This window comes from Sminthopsis crassicaudata, chromosome 5, assembly GCF_048593235.1.
Source record: "Sminthopsis crassicaudata isolate SCR6 chromosome 5, ASM4859323v1, whole genome shotgun sequence".
Lineage (NCBI taxonomy): Eukaryota > Metazoa > Chordata > Mammalia > Dasyuromorphia > Dasyuridae > Sminthopsis > Sminthopsis crassicaudata.
This window is the reverse complement of record NC_133621.1, coordinates 50246410-50265556: the sequence shown is the minus strand read 5'-3', so window position 1 is coordinate 50265556 and position 19147 is coordinate 50246410. Positions and strand designations below refer to the sequence as shown.

The window sequence follows — 19147 nt, the reverse complement described above, 5'->3', positions numbered from 1 at the left end:
TTAATGACCTTGGGTAATAATGTTGTTTTAGTTATGCCAATTCTCCATGACTTTATTTGGGGGTTTTTTGGTAAAGATATTGGAGTACTTTGCCATATCCTTCTTCTGTTCACTTTTATAGCTGAAGAAACTGAGGGAAACAGGGTTAAATGACTTATCCAGAGGTAGTAAAATATCAGAAGTCACAATTGAACTCATCTTTTAAGACTTATCTTTTGGATTCTAGGTTCTGCATTTTATCCAGTGCACCCATCTAGTGGTTCCAATTATTATTACCTGAGGTAATAATAACTTTGGTCCCTGAATTAGCAGAGCCAACAATTGAATCCACACCCTTATGGCTCTATATCCATTGCTTCATAACATTGTACCATAATTCTATAGGAATGATCATGCATTCAGATGATAAAATTGAGTTTGATAAATGAAAGAAAGGATGCTATGTCTTCTGAACAAGTAAAGAGATGGCAGAGCAGAGGAGGTAGGAGACCAGCATCTCTTGGTGGTTTTAAAGGGTAAAAAAAATAACTTACTTTGGGTAGTGTTTCAATGAAAGGATGGATATTGGCGGCTTTGGCTGCATTCACAATTTCTTCTTGTGACACTATCCGACTGTTGTTTCCATAGGCGATGTTCTCTGCAATACTGCAGTCGAACAAGATGGGCTCCTGGGACACAATGCCAAGCTGAGCCCGGAGCCACTGGACATTAAGCGCCTTGACATTTTGGTCATCAACTTTCTGAAAGCAAAAGTATTAATCAAGAAATTTTTATTAAGCCCTTACTAAATGTCAGGCCCTATGCTAGCTTCTGAGGTTACAAAAATAAAAGTAAAACAGTTCCTGCCCCAAAGGAACTTATATCGTACTGTAGAAGATTATATGCATATGTAGTTCTTACAATTCTTGCAGATGACAGAGGCACAAAGTATGAGTGGTGAGAGGAAGGGTAGGAAAAAACCCCTATCAGTAGGGTCGTCATGGAGATAGCTATGTTTGAGCTGAGTCCTGAAGGAAAATAGGAATTTCAAGAGACGAATGAGGAGGGTAAGTGTCCAGTCATGGCAGATAGTGCAAAGGTGGGGGAGAGAAGATGGAGTGTCATGTTGGAGGAACATTAAGAAAGACAATGTAGATAGTAGATTGAGAGAAGGGAAGGAACACATAATTAGCCTGGGAAATCCAAACATAAATAACTGTGGCCATTTTTTTTTTTTTTTTTTTGGTATTTTCTCCAAGACTAATGTTTTTATCTCTTACATGAAACTATTGAGTTATTAGTAGACTGAGAGAAGGGAAGGAACATGTAATTAGCCTGGGAAGTCCAAAAATAAATAACTCGGCATAATTTTTTTTTTTTTTTGTGGATTTTCTAAGGCTAATAGTTGTATCTTTTGTGGGGAACTACTAAGTGATTGCCAGTTGGAAAAATTACATCTTATTTGGACCTAGGGTCCATGAATGTTTTTTTTTTAAACTGTACTTTTAAATTTCAAAATAATTATTCCCTTTGTAATCTGACCTATTTTACTTTATGCATTTTTTTTTGAGAAGGGGTCAGTGGGCTTTTCCAGATTGCCAAAGGGAATCCATCACACACATACACATGCAGAAACACACAATTTATGAATCTCTGAACTACTTTACTTCAGAGGCAGACCTGAATCTGAATCTTTATGACTCCAAGGGAAGAACTACCCATTCTGCCATACTGTTTCTTATCACTGAAGGTATTTAATCAATATTCTCTGAATTAAAGACAACCATTCTAGTACAGGACCTAATGACTTCATATTTGCTTTCTCTGTCATGTGTCTCCTCCCTCTAATGATTTATATACATTGCTGCTAGGTCAATTACCTTAAAATATTCCTTTGAACACATTATACTTCCTGTAATCCTGTTTGGTAGCTCTCCAATATCCTATTCAACACACTCCACATTTCCTGGCATGTCCCTTAAATCATTTTATGATCTGGCTCCAAATGATCTTGAGATGCAAGACTGATGGAGCTTGGAACTGGAAATAGTACTATTTCTGGACAATTAATTATTTGAGTGACCTAGCTAAGTCATTTTTTAATACCAGGAACCATTATTTCCTCCTCTATAAAAGTGAATATTAGATTAAATGACCTCTAAATCTTGGGTTCTAAGATCTTTTTCCCATCTTGTGAAACTTAAACCATTACAAAAAAGACTGTGGGAAATCAGAGATCTTCTGCTGTTAAACATGGCACTGTAAGTTGGCTCAATAAAAGAGAATCTTAAAAAGAGAGAGAGAGAGAGAGAGAGAGAGAGAGAGAGAGAGAGAGAGAGAGAGAGAGAGAGAGAGAGAGAGAGAAAGAGAGAGAAAGAGAGAGAGAGAGAGAGAGAGAGAGAGAGAGAGAGAGAGAGAGAGAGAGAGAGAGAGAGAGAGAATCTTGTGAAGTGTCAACAGGTGCTTGAATGGAGACACACACAATTTCATGGTTTGGGGGAAATGTTGTACTAAGAACAGTTCACTTACCACTTCTCCAACCAAAGGATCATAGAATCTCTCAAGTAGCTGTACCACGGTACTCTTCCCACAACCACTGCTGCCCACAAGGGCCAGGGTCTGACCCTTCTTCACCTCCAGAGTCAGGCCTTGAAGCACAGGAATATCAGGTCGGGTAGGGTAGTTGAATACAACTTCATTAAATGATACATTCCCTTCGAATTTTTTCTAAAATCAAAATACCATTAAATTAACTACATGATAATCAAAAATGGATTTATGAGGTTAATCCTTCACCAACATACAGGAAGCTATTTATTTTTTACTATTCATTTTCAGACATGCTAAGACTCAATAAATGCAGGCAACCCTTTTACAATTTTTTTTTTTTTTTTTTTTTTTTTTTGGTTAAATTAAGGCAATCAGGGGCTTTGGAGCCAAAAGCAGCCTCAGACACATACTAGTTGTGTGACTTTGGGCAAGTTACTTAATCCTGATTGCCTTTAAAATAAACAAAAATGCAATGAAATAAAGGCAAATCCTATTCCCTAAATAATATAAGCAACAATAAATTCTAATATGGCAGCATTTGATGCCTTTAAGATATATGTCTTCTCCAACTCCAAAAGATGTATGATGCAAAATGCCATCCATATCTAGAGAAAGACTGGCGTATGAATGCAAATTGAAACATACTATTTTCACTTTTTTGTGTTTTTTTTCTTTCTCATTTTTTTTGTTTTTTATTTTTGTTTTGATTCTTTTTTCACAACATGACTAATATGTAAATATGTTTAATAAGACCATACATGTGTAACCTATATCAGATTGCCTGCTGCTTTGGGAAGAAGGAAAAGAGAGAAGAAGTGGAAAAAATAGAAATCAAAATTTTATAAAAGTAAATGCCAAAAATTATCTTTATGTGTAACTGGAAAAAAAATATAATTAAGGGGGAGAGAAAAAAGACAAGTTCTCTCTGACATTAGTGTAGTAAAAATAGCTGCATATATGAAGCATATATAAATGTTACACTTTTGTATAATTATGTATATTATTATATGGCATACACTTTAATATATTATATATGAAAATATAATTTTCATAAAACATATTTTATATTCTAATACACAAAATATAATATGTACATATTAAAAAACCTGTGCTAATTAGCTAGTTTCTTTTTAAAATTAGCTGCATATATGAAGCATATAAATGTTGCACATTTGTATAATGATTATTATGTGGCATACATTTTAATATATACAAAATATATTTTTCATAAAATATATATTTTATATTCTAATATATAAAAATATAATATTAACTAATTAACTAATTTCTTTTAAAATTTTTCACTTGATGTTCTATAAAGTTATACCCATATCAGCAACATGTATTAATATTGATTTCTTATAAGTCAATTCAATAAACATTCATTAAACAGCATCTGCTGTCTATATGGCACCTGGTCTGGGCACTGGAGAGACAAAAACATCAATTAAAGTCCTTGTCCTAGGGGCAGTGGCATTTTACTATGTAATCCAAACTAGCCAATGAAGTGTCAGTATGCAAATTATAAATCCACAGGTAAAACTCACGAGCTTTTGTCCCTCCTCACTGTAGCTGTCTATCATAGGTTTTTGTTCTAGGAGCTTGATGATATGGGATGCTGATATTTTGGCTTTGGCATAATCTGGTGCAAATGAACTTGTCTGCCCCACAGCCATGGCACCAAATACAATAGCTGAAAACACCCTGTAAAAAAATCAACCGCTTAAAAAGTTGCAATCACAGTGATTTCAAGTTAACATTTCTAATTATTACAGACATTTAAAAAAAAATTCTCCTTTTGCCTAAGTCCCATTTGTGAACTCTGTAATCATCATGCTCTGTATTAATTGGGGGAAGAAGATCCAGATAATATCTGTGAGAGGTAACAAAGTTCCAAACCTAACATTTTAATCTAATAAGCATTGAGGAATTGTCCCGTCTTCTGGGTATAACAGTAACAGTAATAGCCAGCTGTAAGGTTTTCAAAGTATCATATATGTATCATCCCATTTGACCTTTACGTCAACACTGTGGTTAAATACTATTATTACCCTCACTATACAGATGAGGAAACTGAGGCTGAGAGAAAGATTAAGTGATTTGCTCAAAGTCACAAAGTGAGTAATTATCTGAGGCCACATTTGAACTCTGATCTTCCTGATTTCAAATCCAGTGTAGTCACCTTGTCCAACCTTACTAATACAGGAATCCTTTCATTTTGAACCAGTGTGAACATTCCTGGGAACTTTTTCCCGGGGATTTTCCTGGAGCTTCCTCTAAAATTTTTGCAGCTTGTTGTCATACAGGTTAACAAAAAAATTTACTTTTTTGGGGGAGGCAATTAAGGTTAAGTGACTAGCAGAGGGTAATAGAGCTAATAAGTATCTGTGAACAGATTTGAACTCAGGTTCTCCTGACTCCAGTGCATGTGCTTTATTCCCTGTACCACCTGCTTCTCTTCACTTCTAAGATGAAGTTTACCTCCTTTTAATTTCCATTCCTTTTGCCCTCTGGAGCAAAACTGGTTTCTTTTCCATTTTATAGTCCCTTTACTATCTTATGGTAGCTATCATTTCCCTTCCCTGTTCCTATCTCAGCCTTCTTTTAGATAAACATCTCTCATTAATCCTACCAGTACTCATACAACATGGTTGTCAGGTTCCTCACTGGTGATTTCCCCCATCTTGGATATATCCAAGCTTCTCCCAAGCTGTGGTACCCAGAACTGAATATAATATTCTAGATATAATCTAAGGAATACAGTTCACATGAACATTATCAGCACAGTGAACTGAATAAAGTACTTCCATTAAGACAGTCTAAGATTACATTATCTTTATTAACAGCTGAGGCCCACTGTTGGCTCATAGTGAACATGCTGTCAATTAACCTCCCCCAAAGTCGTCATTTTTACATTAACTGCTCTCAAGCAGTCTCTCCCATCCTGTACTTGGATAATTAAAATTTTAAAGCTAAGTGCAAGAGTAGCAGAAGCTTCCATTGACTCAATGCTTTTTTTCTGAGAGAGAGAGATGGATATAAATTGTCTTATCAGAGACCCAAAGGCAAAAAACACAAATTTTGATTTTCTCTAAGGCTTATCCATTGCTATAAAAAGAATTTGCATAGGTTCTGATGACCATATTTTTGCCAAAGCTAGAGCTGGAATTGTTCTCAGAATTCCACTACTCCGACTCTTTTTTTTCAGTACAAAGAAATAAGGCTCAGTGCCTATTCCAGAGTAATACAGAATATCAGAAGCAAGATTTCTGCTCATGCCTTCCTGATTTCTAATTCAGCATTCTATCCACAATGCCATGTTGTCTCTCATATGAAGCTTTTTTTCAAATTCCTCTCCATCCCTCAGTTCTTTCTCTTCATTGCTAGTATCTCCACCCTATTATCTAAAATCAAATTGACATGTGTTTATATGTTGACATGTTATCTTCTCATGATAGAATGTAAGTTTCTTTAGGGTGAAAGCAATTTCATTTTAATGTTTATAGTCCCACTTTCTAGCACAGCACCTGGTATACAGTAGATACTGGATAAATGTCATCTCATTGATTGATTTCCTACATCTGGGGATTACGAGAAGTTTGGATGATCTGACTTCTAAGGTCATTTTATAGCTTTTAATCCTATGCTTGAAAAACTTTCTCCTTCCCATCATGTGTTTTAGCTGACCTAATTAAGGCCATTTAAAGAGGACATTCGAATTTCTAGCCCACCTTCAGATATTCTCCGAAAGGATAAATACCCTTTGGAGGTCTCAAGAAATGTTGTTTTGATATAGTTTTCTAAAATGCTAAGAATTTGTCTCCCATAGACATGCCAAAAGCACCACCAAAATAAACTCTATGTGTCTCCGTTTCTTAATTTTAATTATATAACACACCATAGGTCAAATGCAGAAACAGAATGAGATACTTACAAAAGCACATCTTGATACTTCATATTCACATTTATCACCAAATAAGCACCAAACCGGAAACAAGCAGCATAGGAAAAATACATCATTGCTTGGGTGAAAGAAAATGTGATGCCAAAGATATGTGCTTTCTTCACAGAATTTCTGAAAGGAATTTTAAAAAATGAATCATAGCATTCATATAAATTTAGTATAATAATGTACTTCTCAATCAAGGATCTATCCTAGCCTTGATGAGACAGGGTCAGTAATATCATGGGCCATTAGTTATATTTGCATTCTTCTTTGTGGTATCGAAAAGGAAAACCCATCCTTTTCCAAATTAAACCAAAATGACAATTTTTACTAAGTGATAGATTATTTAATCATCACTAAGTGAATTCAAACCAGATCACTGCCTTCTTGAAGATTGCCACACAAGCCTATTTCCCTGTCACCCTCTTTATCTTCATTCCATTCCATCATTCATTACCTGTATGGTCCCAGTAAGCTCTGTTGATACATATTCTCAAACTTTCTCTCCTTAGTCAGAGAAACAACAGTTCGGAAATTTTCTATTGCTTCAGTAGCTATCTGCACAAGAGAGCATAAGACAGGCAAAAGTGAGAATGTAATAAATAATCTACATCTTATAATCATGGATTCACTCCAGAATTCATCCCAGTCTTAAGCTTCTGAAATATGGACATCATAATTAATCCTCATTTGATCACTCAATCACAGAGTTACATAAATAAAATAACAATTTAACTTCCCACCAAGCTAGGTGAAGATAAGACAATCTTATGCAACCCACTGCCCCTAAGAGTATAAGTAGATACTGCTGGAGAGAATGCAGATATGTGTTCTTATGTGACTGAATGAAGGACAGAGTTAGAGTGAGAGTTCTAAAAAGGATTGCTATTCTTCCTGCTTTGAGAGAAGATATATAATTCCAGGGGAATATTCCAAGAGATCCCTAGGGGTAGACTAGAGACAACCAAAGAAAATAAGAACTACTTTGGAAGGAAAACCTCAGTGAAACTGGCTCCTTAATATCACTGATTTCCAATTTGTTTCTCTAGAGTCTTCAGGGAATTTTCCAGCAGGTGAGATTAGGAACTTTCTCCTGGTTGGTTGAAGAGTTTCTATCTAAAGAACCCATTGATTTTTGTGTATTTTCAGGTATAGTCTAGTACTCGTGACTTCTCTGATTAGCTATTCATTTCTGTGCACATTTTCTTTTTGGTGTATGTAACTAGCATTGGGAAGCAGCCAAGTCAATGGGTATAAATTTGGGGTTACCACTTCCCCTTTATGGGAAATCAATCAAATAATCTAATGGCTTTGGAATCTGAAAATCCTTCCCCTGTGATTAGCAATATTTACAAGGGCAAAAAGACACAATTCTTTTCTGGTATCCTTCTCTGAGGAAAGCATGTAGTAAGTCTTATAGTCCTTTCTCCTGTTCCCCTCCAGATAAGGATTTCAGCTACCTTGGAGATGAGCAGGCATAATGTTGGAAATACTAATCAATGGTAGTGACTTCCCTCTAAGGTTACTTCTGATTTACCCCAAGTGGGTCTTGTATGTACATAATTGTTTGAATATTTTCTCCCCACATCAGACTCCTCCCTTGAGGGAGGAACTGGTTTTGCCTTTCTTGGATTCCTAGAGCTCAGCAAAGCCCCTAGCATGGAATCAGCACTTAATAAATGCTTGTTGATTTAACTCCAAGTTGCTTGTCTGTAAATATGTATACCTACACAGGGAATGCATATTTTACAGAAGGAATCTGAAAGGCCACCAAGAATCTGATTTACTCATTTCACCAAGAAAATCCTAAAGCATTCTGTATATCAAATCCCTATTCTTTCCACTGGGAGTTAATGTATTCTTTCTGAGTTACTGTTTCACTCAAGGACACTATAAAATAAAAATAATCTGGTAGGCAGGGAGATTACTCTGGGCTCAAAAACTTCTTATAAAATCTCTTATACATATATCAACTTGCAACCTGTGGGACATTGAGATTTCCCATAGAAATGAATGTAAATTGTTAGCACTATTGTCTATCTACCCAGGTTACTTACACCTTCAAAATCTAATACTTAACATGCAACAAGAAAATGGGATTTACACACATATATTGTATCTAGGTTATATTGTAACACATGTAAAATGTATGGGATTGCCTGTCATCTAGGGGAAGGAATAGAGGGAGGGAGGGGATAATTTGGAAAAATTAATACAAGGGATAATGTTTTAAAAAAATTACTCATGCATATATACTGTCAAAAATTTTTATAATTATAAAATAAAAAAAATAAATTCAGAGTTAGAGGACATGATTCAAAAAAAAAAAAAAAAGAGAGAGAGATTCCCATAATTAACCATCTCATTATGGCTCCTCTAAAATTAAGAATTACCATTTACAAAAGTGTTAAGTTGAAGACTAGAAGATCTTCTTAAGAAAAGTTTGTAATATTTTATTTTGAAGTCTGTGAGAAAAATAAAAGGTACTATAGCAACTGGGAAGATCAAAATACAAACTCAGAAGACAACAATCTCAAAATGTTTACATTTGTGAAGCCTCAAAGAGTAGTATGAATTAGTTTCATGTGTAAAAAGTTCTCTTAAAAGATCTTAAAAAGGATTTTCAAAATCAAATAAGGGTGACAGGAGAAAAGTAGGGAAAAGAAATGAGTTATGCTAGAGATTTATGAAAAAAGAATCAACAGTTTAGAAAAGGAAGCACAAAAATTGATTAAAGAAAACAACTCTTAAAAAAATAGAATTGGCTAATAGGGGGAAAATATACCGAATACTAAGAAGGAAAAAACTAAATAATTCAATGAGGTTAAACCTTTACATTTCTACATGGGAAGAAATACTTATAACTCTTAAGAATTGTATCTCTTACCCTATAGGAAAGTAGGAGTAGGAAGGAGAAAGGAGAAAGGGAGAGGAGAGCAGAAGCCAGTGCAGAAGCAGGAGGAGAAAGGGGGGAAAAGGAGTAAAGTTGATAAAAGGGGGCCAGTTTAGGGGAGATGGTGGTGAAAGCAAAACATTGATGAGGAGGGAGAGGGTGAAAGGAGAAAGAAAAGTGTAAAAGTGGAGGGAATGGGATAGAAAGAAATAGTATTCACAGATGTGAATGTCAATGAGATGAACTCTGATAAAATGAAAGTGAATAGTAGAGTGAATTAAAAATCATAATCCTACAATATGTTGTTTATAGGAACTACATATGAAGGAGAGAGAGACATACACAGAATAAAATAAAAAGCTGGAGTAGAATAGATTATGCTTCAGCTAAAGTTAAAAACAAAAAGCCCAAGTAGCAATCCTGATCTCAAAGAAAAAGCAAAAATAAATGTTATGAAAAGAGACAAGAAAGGAAATTACATCTTGCTAAGGGACACATAGACCATGAAGTAATATCAATACCAAACATATATTCACCAAGTGGTATAGCATCCGAATTCTTAGAGAAGATGAGTTACAGGAAGAATAGATAGCAAAAGCATACTAGTGGTGGATCTCAACCTCCCCCTCTCAGAACTAGATAAATCTAACTAAAAATCAAGAAACAAATTAAGGATGTGAATGAAATTTTAGGAGAAAACAGATGAAAAATCTCTGGAAAAAAATAGCAGTAGAAAGGAATATATCGTTTTTCTAATGATACATGGCACCTACATAAAAATTGGTCATAAATAAGGATATTAAAAACCTCATATCAAATTCTGAAAGGTAGAAATATTAAGTGAATGCTTTTCAGATCACAATGAAATAAAAATTACATGTAATAAAGGGTCATGAAAAGATAGAATAAAAATTAATTGGAAACTAAACACTCTAATACTAAGGAATAAGTGGGTTAAACAACAAATCATAGAAACAATCAATAATTTCAAAGAGAATGACAATATACCAAAATTTAAGGGATGCAGCTAAAACGATATTTAGGGGAAATTTTCTATCTCTAAATGCTTACATGAATAAAACAGATGAAGAGCAAGAGAATAAATTAGGTATGCAACAAAAAAAGCTTTAAAAAAGGAATGAATTAAAAATCCCAAATTAAATAGTCACTTCAGAAATTCTGAAAATCAAAGGAGACATTAATAAAATTCAAAGTAAGAAAACTATTGAACTACTAAATAAAACTAGGAACTGGTTTTATGAAAAAAAGCAATAAAATGTATAAGCTTTTGGCTAAATTGATTAGAAAAAAGAAAGAAGAATTAAAGCAATAATTAGGAGCTATTGTACCCATTTGTATGACAATAAACCTGATAATCTAAGTGAAATAGGTGAATATTTACAAAAAATATAAATTGTCTAAATTAATAGAAGAGGAAACAAAATACTTAAATAGTCCCATTTTAGAAAAAGAAATTGAAGAAGCCATCAATCTACACCTTAAGAAAAATTTTCCAGTGCCAGATGGATTTAAAAGTGAGTTCTACCAAACATTTAAAGAACAATTAATTCCAATACTATATAAACTATTTGGAAAAATAGGCAAAGAAAGGGTTCTGCCCAATTCCTTTTACAACAAATAGGGTGCTGATACCTAAACCAGAAGAACCAAAACAGAGAAAGAAAATTTTAAACTAATGTCTCAAGAATATTGGTGCAAAAATTTTAAATACAATATTAGCAAAGAGATTACAACAATTTATCATGAGAATAATACACTATGACCAGGTGTGATTTATCTTGGGAATATAGGCCTAGTTCAATATTATGAAAATTATTAGCATAATTGACCATATCAATAACAAAACCAACAGAAATCACATGATTATCTCAACAGATGCAAAAAAGCTGTTAATAAAATATAGCATCCATTTCAAATAAAAATACTGGGAAGCACAGGAATAAATGGAGTTTTCCTTATACTGTTAAATAGTTATCTTTCTAAAATCACCACCAAGCATCATCTGTTATGAGTATAAGCTAAAATTCTTCCCAATAAGATTAGGGATGAAACAAGGAAATCATTACCACTATTATTAAATATTGTTCTAGAAATATTAACCTTTGTAATAAGAAAAGAAAAAGAAATTGAAATAATTAGAGTAGTCAATGAGAAGACAAAACTATAATTCTGTAAAGAAGATATGATGGTATACTTAGAGAATTCTAGACAATCAACTAAAAAACTACTTAAAATAACAACTTTAGCAAAATTGAAGGACATAAAATAAACCCACATAAATCATTAGCATTTCTATATATTTGTAACAAAGTCCTCCAGCATGAGGTACAAAGAGAAATTTCATTTACTATGATAGACAACATAAAATGTTTGTGAGTCTACTTGCCAAGACAAACCCAGAAATTATTTGAACACAATTACAAAACACTTTTCATACAAAGTCATTTCCAAACAATTGACAAAATATCAATTGCTCATGGGTATGTTGAACTAATGTAATAAAATGATAATTTTTTATTTTTCTTTTTATAAATTTTTGCTTAATATTTTATTTTCCTTCAATTACATCTAAAAACAATTTACTTACATTTTAAAAACTTTTTGAGATTCTAATTCGTTACCTTTCTCCTTCCCTAACCCTCACCTCCATTTAAAAGGCATTCGATTTCATGATGTATATCGTCATGTGTAGTCATGTTATATGTGTTGTCATGAAAAACATTTCCATATTATATGGGTATAGTCATGAAAAACATTTCCATATTAGACATCTTGTGAAAGAAAACACACATCAAAAATACTTCTCAAGAAAAATAAAATAAAAAAGTATGCTTCAATCTGTATTCAGACATTCTTAGCTTTTTTCTCTGGGGATGGGGAGCATTTTTCATCATAATTCCTTCAGAATTGTGTTGGCTCATTGTATTGCTAAGAATAGTCAAGTAATTCACAGCTGATCATTTTACTAGATTGCTATTACTTTGCACACTTTTCACTTTCCATTGGCACATGGAAATCTTTCCAATTTTTTCTGCGAGCAAGCTGCTTACCATTTCTTATGGTACAATAATATTTCATCATAATCACATACCACAATTTGTTCAGTATTATTTTTATACACATAGGTCCTTTTCCGTTTTGTTCTTTTTATCTCTTTTGGGATGTAGACCTAGTGGTGGTATTGCTTGATCAAAGGGTATACATTCTATAGCTGTTTGGGCATGGTTCCAAGTTGCTTACAGAAGTTGAATCAGTTTACAATTCTACCAAGAGTACAGTGATAACTCATTTTTCCCATATTCCCTCCAACATTTGTTATTTTCCTTTTCTATCCTATTAGCCCATCTAAGAGGAATGAGGTAGTACCTCAAAATTATTTTAATTTGCATTTTTCTAAAAAATAATTCTATTTAAATTAATAATTATTATAAAGCACCAATTATCAAAACTATTTGGTACTAATAGATTGGGGGATAAGTAGAATAGATTAGGTAGGCAAGGCATAGTGGTAAATAACTATAGTAATCAATTGTTTGCTAAAACCAGATTTTAGCTTTTGGTATAAGAATTCACTAATTGGTTAAAAAAAACTGCTAAGAAAATTGGAAAATAGTATGGTAGAAACTAGGTATAGACCAATATCTCATACTATATATTAATATAAGATCAAAATGAGTAAATGATTTATTCATAAAAGGTGATACCATAATCAAATTAAGAGAGAAAGGAATAGTTTATCTGATCGAGAAGGGAAGAACTTATAATTAACTAAGAGACAGAGAAAATTATGAAATGCTATGTCATTAAAAAGTCTTTGCACAAACAAAATTAGAATGACTAAGATTAGAAGGAAAATAGAAAGAAGAAAAAGAATATTTACAAGTGTTGCTAATAAAAGACTCATTTCTCAAGTAATAGAGAATGTATATGACTACAAGTCATTCCTCAATTGAGAAATGGTCAAAGGATATGAAAAGGTAGTTTTCAGATGAAGATATTAAAGTTTTCTATAATTAGAAAATGCTCTAAATCACTATTAATGAGAGAAATGCAAATTAAAACAACTCTGAGGTACCATCTCATACCTATAAGATTGTCTGATATAACAAAGGAAAATGATAAATATTGAAGAGGATGTAGAAAAATTGGAAGACTAATGTACTGTTGATGAAGTTTTGAATGTTTAAAAAATTATTTTCCCAGTTACACATTAAGAACTTTTTTGGTTATACATGCACATCTATTCTTTTAAACTTTTTGTTATGAATCATGTTAGGAGAGAAAAGTCAGAACAAAAAGGGAAAATATGCTGGTGAAGTTTTGAACTGATAAAATCATTCTGGAGAACAATTTGGAACTAGAGTCAAAGGGCATTCAAAACTGTGCATCCCCTTTGATCCATCATGAAGGATAGTAAAATATAATTAACAAGATGATCCTGAAGACAATAAAGAGTGACTTGAGTTTATTGAATAGAAGTGACATGGTCAGTGAAAGAGGGACAAAAGTGGGGTGAGCGTTGAGGCAAGGAGACCAACACAAGCCTTCTATTGTACCAGGTTATAATCCCCTACATCAAAGTGATGACTGTGTCAGAAAGAGTAGGTCCATATCTCAAAGAAGATCATAAAAGAGGGGGAAAGACCTACATGTACAAAAATATTTAAAGCAACTCTTTTTGTGGTGGCAAAGAATTGGAAATTAAGGGAATACCCATAAATTAGGGAATGCTGAACAAGCTGTGATAAATGAATGTATTACTATTAATAGGACAATTGTTCAAAAGAAATGATCAGCAGATAGATTTAAAAAAAACTGGAAAGACAACTTAAAATGATGCTGAGTGAAGTGAGCAGAATACACAGTAACAACAACATTGAACAGTGATCAACTATCATTGGTTTACTTCTTTTCAGTAATCCAATGATTCAAAACAATTCCAAAAGACTCATGATGGAAAATGCTATCCATATACTGAGGAAAAACTACTGAGTCTGAATGCAGATTAAAGCATTATTTTTACTTTTTTGGCGTGGTTTTTCCCTTTTGTTCTGATTCTTATCACAGCATGACTAATACAGAAATCTATTTGCACATGTATAACCTATATCAGATTGTTTATTTTGAGGAGGAAGGAAAATTTTGAAACTGAAAATCCTATAAAAATGAATACTGAAAGCAATCTTTATATGTAGTTGGAAAAAAGAAAATATTATTTACCAAAAAAGAATACATTTAAGAAAGCTTTTTGACAATAAAGGTTAAAGGTCAGTTCTTGAATATAGCTCTCCCCATGCCTTACTCTCTCAACTTATTCTAATAGAAGTCTTATTATATTTTGGAATATGAAGGTTTAAAAATAAAACTTCCAAAGTTTTCTATTCTTAATTTCAGCAATTAGCATACTGTGTACACAACATAATCAGTTACTTTTAAAGTAAGAACTACAAAAGCAGTAGCACTTATGAGTCATACTAAACAAAACTATATAATCACTTAATGACTAAAGAATTCATTGTCTAGCAGAATAAAACAATTAAAGAGAAGCTTAACCAGCACTCTGAGATATTATTTTCTAATCAGAGGAATAGTAAATAGCATTTAGGGTTTCCTATGGAAATCTTTTCACATTACACAGTTGGGGGAAAGAGCAAATAGTATTAATAGCTTTTAGTAGAGTTAACTGTTTTATCATCTCTATCCATTCCTCATCCTCCCTAACTACTGCAGAAATTTGTTTTTTTCAACTTTTAAAAGACCAAAAAAGACTAAATTGTTTTCATCATCAAAACTATAATTATTAAAAATGACTTATGACTTTTAAAAAATGTATTGGCGGGGCAGCTAGGTGGCGCAGTGGATAGAGCACCAGCCTTGAATTCAGGAGGACCTGAGTTCAAATCTGGTCTCAGACACTTAACACTTCCTAGCTATGTGACCCTGGGCAAGTCACTTAACCCCAGCCTCAAAAAAAAAAAAAAAAAAATGGATTGCCAATCTATAGCATGTGTGGTGAAAAATGACTGTTCAGGAGCATGTGCACTTGTTCTTTTTCATTACTTTAACAAACTGTCTTCTTGTCAGTAAGAACCAAGATTACCAGTCTTTATTCCTTTCTTTTCATTCTACTCAATAACAAAATTTAAGACTAGCAGAAATACTCCAGATTTAATAGGTTCACAATTTGTGTCTAATATCTATAACTTAGGATTGCTTCCTCGAGAGAGTTCCCATATGGAACATAACAACACCTTCTCAAAGTAAAGTATTCAAGGATATAATTTATTCCTAGATTTTCTCCATGCTTCTATAGGTAATCAAACTAAGGATAGTACTTAAATTATTAAGAAGTTGGTTACAAGTATTTTATTTACAGGTTGGTCTCACATGTCCCTCTAGTCTTTCTGACACAGTCATCACTATGATGTAGGGGATTATAACCTGGTCTCCTTGCCTCAATGCTCACCCCACTTTTGTCCCTCTTTCACTGACCATGTCACTTCCATTCAATAAACTCAAGTCTCTCTTTATTGCCTCCAGGATCATCTTGCTAATTATGTTTTACTATCCTCCAGGTATTTTGTGATCCAGGGACACTGACTTCCAGGGACAAGACAATCTATGCACTTTTATCAGATGCTGCTCATGCCTGGAATTCTCTCTCTTCATGAATTTCACAGCTCCCTTGAAATCTCAGCTAAAATTACACCTTCTGTAAAAAGCCTTTCTTGATTCCCTTTAATATTAGTGCCTCCCCTCTGAGATTACTACCAAGTTGTCGTGTGTGTGTGTGTGTGTGTGTGTGTGTGTGTGTGTGTGTGTGTATAAATCCTTGGATATAGTTTGTACATAAATATTTACCCATTATCCATCCCAATTAGACATTGAGCTTCTTTAAGGCAAGGACTGAGTTTGCCTTTCTTTGTATCCCCAGAGCTTAGCACAGTTCCTGGAATATTATAAGCTCTAAATCAGTGGTCCTCAAATTTTTAAAATAGGGGCCAGTTCCCTGTCCCTCAGACTGTGGAGGGCCGGACTATAGTAAAAACAAAAGCTCACACTCTGTCTCCACCCTCAGCCCATTTGCCATGACCCGGAAGGCCACATAAATGTCTTCAGCAGGCCCCATGTGGCCCACGGGCCGTAGTTTGAGAACCCCTGCTCTAATGTTCATTGACTTGATTTGGTATAAATATGATGATCTTCAGAAACTGCCTAGATCAATTACTGACATAGGGATATTAACTCTATATTCATGTCATAGTCCAGAATTGGTTACAAAGCTTGAAGCCCAGAGTAATCTGTAAGAATCACAGCTGCAAAAATTACTGAGGGACAGGGCCAGTCAATATTCCTGGACAATCAAAGCCACAAACCATGATGTTCTGCCTATCACAAATGCCAGCTGTTCATCACCACTGCTGCTGTAGAGAGGATTATTTACCCCAAACAAAGTTATATCATAAAGACATTGTTAAAGATCAGACTCTGTCATACACCCCCAACTTTATTATAAAATCATCAAACTAATCAACCATTTTCTTATACTTTTTCTATTCTACTGCTCTTTGACAACATTTCCTCTTACATTTCATTTCAGCAGAAACCAAATAAAGATATAGAGGCTTTATCTCACTTGACAATGAAATAAAAATAAGAAAATAAATAAAAAAGAAAGTTCATGTTAAATTATAATCCAAAGATGGCAATTTGAAACATCTCTAAAAACATTTATAATTAATTTTTCTAATAATAATGAGCTGAAAACTGTTCATTATTAAGAGCCCTATAGCTAGGGCTTGGCTGAATAATGGTATAGCAGTGCCCCAGAATATAAGGTTCCCATAAGAAAAAACAAACATGAAGAAAGGGACTTATATAAAAACCCATTTGTAAATTTGCAAAGCAAAATAAAACATACTGAGAATAGTATGTACATCAGAAAAGTAAAATTATGCAAAGAATATATGTTTATTACTATGAATACACAACTTGGATGGGACTTTTAGAGGAATTTACTGACAAATTCTTATTTACTGAATATTTAAGTATATTTTTCACCAAAAATAATTTGAGATTAAATGTCTGCTGGGTTATGTGATATTAAGTAATTCATATTAAACATTTCTTAAATGAGACAAACTCTAAAGAGTTTGTTCTGGTCAAAAGACCAGAAAACTTTAGTCTTCATCTTCAATCCAACTATAGACATATGAGTAACTTTCCTTTTTTGCTTCAATTCCTAAATCTACTGAACAAGCAGATAATTTGGTCATTCTGATAACTGACAGTTACTTCAAGGGATAAATAATCAGAGAATATAAACAAACATAGAAAACTTAGTTCAACTGACCTTTCCAGCACCCTCTAATTGTTTCTTGTCTTTCTGGGCATGTCCAGCCAACATTTTCATTTCAACAAGACCCGCTATTGCAATGATAGGTACAATTGCTAAGAGCAAAAGTGTTAGCTGCCAGCCATAGATCAATGAGATGATAATTCCAGTCCCAAGGTTGGCTATATTTTGTGCAATAAGAGCCAGTCTAGTACCAGTAGCCTGAAAAACATAATAGTATTTTGAAAATGCAAAATGCTTAATCTTAAGTGATGTCATAAAAGTACATAATCATATGAACTCCCAACTGAATATCTTGTTTGTAAAATAATAGGAACAGCTAACATTAATATGTCATATTAAAGTTTGTAAATACTTTACATATATTCATTTGATCCTTGCAGCAACCAAGTGATGCTATTATTATCCCCATTTTACAAAGTAAGAGATATTCATTTCAGATGACTTTACCAGGGTCATATGTAGTCTGTGACTGAGGCAGAATTCAAACTCGGGTCTTCCAGATTTGGTATCCAATGTGCTATCCATTACACCACCTCACAAAGGGCAAATACTCTTTTTCATGTTTGAATTTACAATGCTCAGCACAATGCCATATTATATATAGTAGGCATTTAATAAAAGTTTACTCACTTGGTAGTCTCCAGAATTTACAAAAGATAGTCTTTTCATGAAAACTTAGTTTCTACTGTATCATAGAAAAGAGGTATTTTATATTTTTATGCAATGCCTGATAAAAATTTACAGAAGAACATCAATTTCACATTTAACTCAAAGAATACAAACAAAGCCAACAGGAAACCTGATATCTACCCCTTTAACTTGGGAGGCATCAGTAGCAAGTCTTGTAGTCAGAGCACCAGTGGTGTTTTTAGGATCATCAAACCAGCTTACATCCTGCAACATAAAATAAAATTTTTATTTGTGGGTGCAGAATATTGTATATTGTGTCCATTTTTTCAATTCTTCAAATGCCTTTACTAAATTTTCTTCTCTTTTCCTTTCCCTGTAAACAGGGAAAGGGGCAAAGAAAAGGAATGAATACCACTATATAAAATAAAAAAAAAATGAGATGAGCAGAACCAAGAGAACACTATATACAATAACAGCAATGCTATTTTAAGAATGACTTTGAGTGACTAAGTCATTTTGACTACTATCAATACCCAAATTAACTCAAAAGGACATATGAAGAAAGATGTTATCTATAGACAGAGAAAGAAATCATAAACAGAAGAATGTATAGAATAATTACACACATACTCATACAATCACACATACACACACCTATTCGTGTCAAATGGTGGCCATCTCTAGGGCTGAGTAAGGGAAGGGAAGAAAGAAAGGAAAAAAAAAAGAAATATACATGTTAACTTTTTTTTTGCATATTTGGAAGGAATGG

General features: G+C 33.4%; 1 protein-coding gene across 9 annotated transcripts in view; it reads right to left on the bottom strand.

Moving 5' to 3' along the window:
- The window catches only part of ABCB1 (ATP binding cassette subfamily B member 1), a 193776-nt gene that overhangs the window by 10829 nt on the left and 163800 nt on the right, over window positions 1-19147 (bottom strand). For all 9 annotated transcript variants that reach the window (XM_074266626.1, XM_074266632.1, XM_074266629.1 and 6 more), the window contains 7 exons: window positions 18559-18642; window positions 17743-17946; window positions 6933-7033; window positions 6464-6604; window positions 4077-4233; window positions 2509-2706; window positions 534-740 (listed from right to left, as the gene is read on the bottom strand). In XM_074266626.1, coding sequence (XP_074122727.1) covers window positions 534-740; window positions 2509-2706; window positions 4077-4233; window positions 6464-6604; window positions 6933-7033; window positions 17743-17946; window positions 18559-18642 — 1092 coding nt within the window. The remainder of the gene's footprint in view (window positions 1-533; window positions 741-2508; window positions 2707-4076; window positions 4234-6463; window positions 6605-6932; window positions 7034-17742; window positions 17947-18558; window positions 18643-19147) is intronic.